The following is a 2100-nucleotide window of genomic DNA, read 5'->3' as shown; positions in this document are numbered from 1 at the left end:
CAGATTTTGATGGCAAGTAGCCAACAGGATGTTCAGGTGAAGGACAAAGGTCTGCAAAATACGTTGCACACCCCCTTGTGTAACTCACCCCTTAATGTCCTGATTATCAAGTTGTCAAATACAGCAGCTAATTCAATGTCTTATTGAAAAGAATAAAAAGAGAGGTTATTAAAATTAAGTTATGTAGCATTTGACTTGCCATCATGTTGTGTTATCAGGGACATTATGGATGTCTAGAAGTCTGGATGCCAACTGCTATCACATGGGTCAAACTGGGGGGGTGTTAGGGGGAGGTTAAATGTTGCTTAGTTTGGCATGTGACTTGTGCTTCAGTTGGTTGTGTTGGAGGGCTGAATGTTTCTCTGCATCAAGTCACACAAACAAGTGGTGGGAGCAATCCTGTCACAGCCACCTCACGGATCAAGTGTCACAGGCAGCCAACCAGTATATAAGCTCTGGATGCTTTCTTCCCCAGTAGATCAAAATAAACCTCAGTAAAGGCAGAAGCATCCAGAAAAGCTCAAGCTCAACCAAAAGGGCAAAGAAGTGGAAAGAATTATCTGGGGTTATAAGGACTCTACATCAAACAACAGAAATGGACATCAAGACGGGTCAAATAGTCCGGGCTCCAAGCCCAATGGAGAGCCTAGAGAAGCAGTTGAGCTGCCCCATCTGCCTGGACATGTTCACCAAGCCGGTTGTCATTCTACCATGCCAGCACAATCTATGCCGGAGCTGTGCCAATGACCTCTACGACTCCCAAAACCCATACCACTATTCTGGAGGTATCTTCCGCTGCCCCACTTGCCGCTTTGAGGTGGTGCTGGACCGCCACGGTGTCTACGGTCTGCAGAGGAACCTTCTGGTGGAGAACATCATCGACATCTACAAGGAACAATTGGAGAAAGGAGGTAACGCCCTTGACCCCCCTTTGAAATCCAAAGACACAAAGGAGCCTATGTGCGAGGTACACGAAGATGAAAGAATAAACATCTACTGCATAACATGCCAGGCACCCACTTGCTCCATGTGCAAGGTATTTGGTCAGCACAAGGACTGCGAAGTTTCCACTTTGAAAAATGTTTATGAAGCACAGAAGTCAGAACTGAAAAATTCGATTGACCTGCTAGGCGCTAGCAATAGCTGTCTGCAGGCCATGTTAATGCAGATGGAGGAAACCTGCAAAACCGTGGAAGAAAACAGCCAGCTACAGAAGCAGAAGCTGGCAGAGAAATTTGACCTACTCTACACCATCCTTGAGGAACGCAAGGGTCAGCTCCTTGAACAAATTGCGCAAGAACAGGATGAGAAGGTGGCGGTGGTGCAATCTCTAGTCCAGCAGTACAGTGAACAGCTGCAGGCCAGCATCAAGCTGATGGACAAAGCCTCCCAGACCATAGACAACAACTGTATAGCGGAGTTCCTTGTCACTGCCAAGAAGCTCATCACCGAAGCCAAAGATGCTTCCAAGACATCCCATCTACAGAGGCCAGAGCCTGGCTTTGAGAAGATGGACCACTTCATGCTCTTCACTGATGATGTAGTTGCAATGCTTGCAAAAATGGACTTTAGAGATGGTAAAGATGATGATGATGATGAGGAAGAAGAAGAAGAAGAAGAGGAGGAGGAATAAGCAATTACTGACTTTAGAAAAAGACTTTGAGGGAAAAGAGGTGACAGTAGATTGAAAACCCTTATCAATGCTTTGATAAGGACATCTAGCTGCTAACTGTGAGGAAAGGGAAGTGCAATCTTTACAAGCAGTTTTTTGTACAAATTACACCATTTGTTATGACTTTTCCACTTGACTTTTATACTTTATGTATTCCTGTGGTTAATATGATGATTTTTTTTTATATTTCATGTAGAATGTAGATATTTAAGTTTATACTTTATTAGCTAAATAAGTTTTGTTTGCCCAATTGAAATTAAAGCTAGATTTATGAGCTGTAGAACACAGCTGTGCTCATTTCCTTGAGTGTCATGTGAGATCAAACTGTTTGAATACTTGAAATAATAAACAATGCACTTGACTGACTAACTGTAATGTAAAAATCAATTAATGTAATTTTCACTGGATAATTTAGTGGGAATAAAGGA

At 43.0% G+C, this 2100-nt stretch overlaps 1 protein-coding gene across 1 annotated transcript; it reads left to right on the top strand.

The window, feature by feature from the left end:
* The first annotated feature begins 350 nt into the window (after window positions 1-350).
* On the top strand, window positions 351-2100 carry LOC127654041 (E3 ubiquitin-protein ligase TRIM63-like). Its single transcript, XM_052140988.1, has one exon. The coding sequence runs from the start codon at window positions 596-598 to the stop codon at window positions 1631-1633; it is 1038 nt and encodes a 345-aa protein (XP_051996948.1). The 5' UTR covers window positions 351-595; the 3' UTR covers window positions 1634-2100.

This window comes from Xyrauchen texanus, chromosome 13 (genome assembly GCF_025860055.1).
Source record: "Xyrauchen texanus isolate HMW12.3.18 chromosome 13, RBS_HiC_50CHRs, whole genome shotgun sequence".
Lineage (NCBI taxonomy): Eukaryota > Metazoa > Chordata > Actinopteri > Cypriniformes > Catostomidae > Xyrauchen > Xyrauchen texanus.
Note: the sequence above shows the minus strand (reverse complement) of the source record. Positions and strands in the feature narration are given on the sequence as shown.

Bases quoted from the DNA above. Each gene is read 5' to 3' on its own strand.
- LOC127654041 (XM_052140988.1), top strand. From the start codon at position 596: ATGGACATCAAGACGGGTCAAATAGTCCGGGCTCCAAGCCCAATGGAG.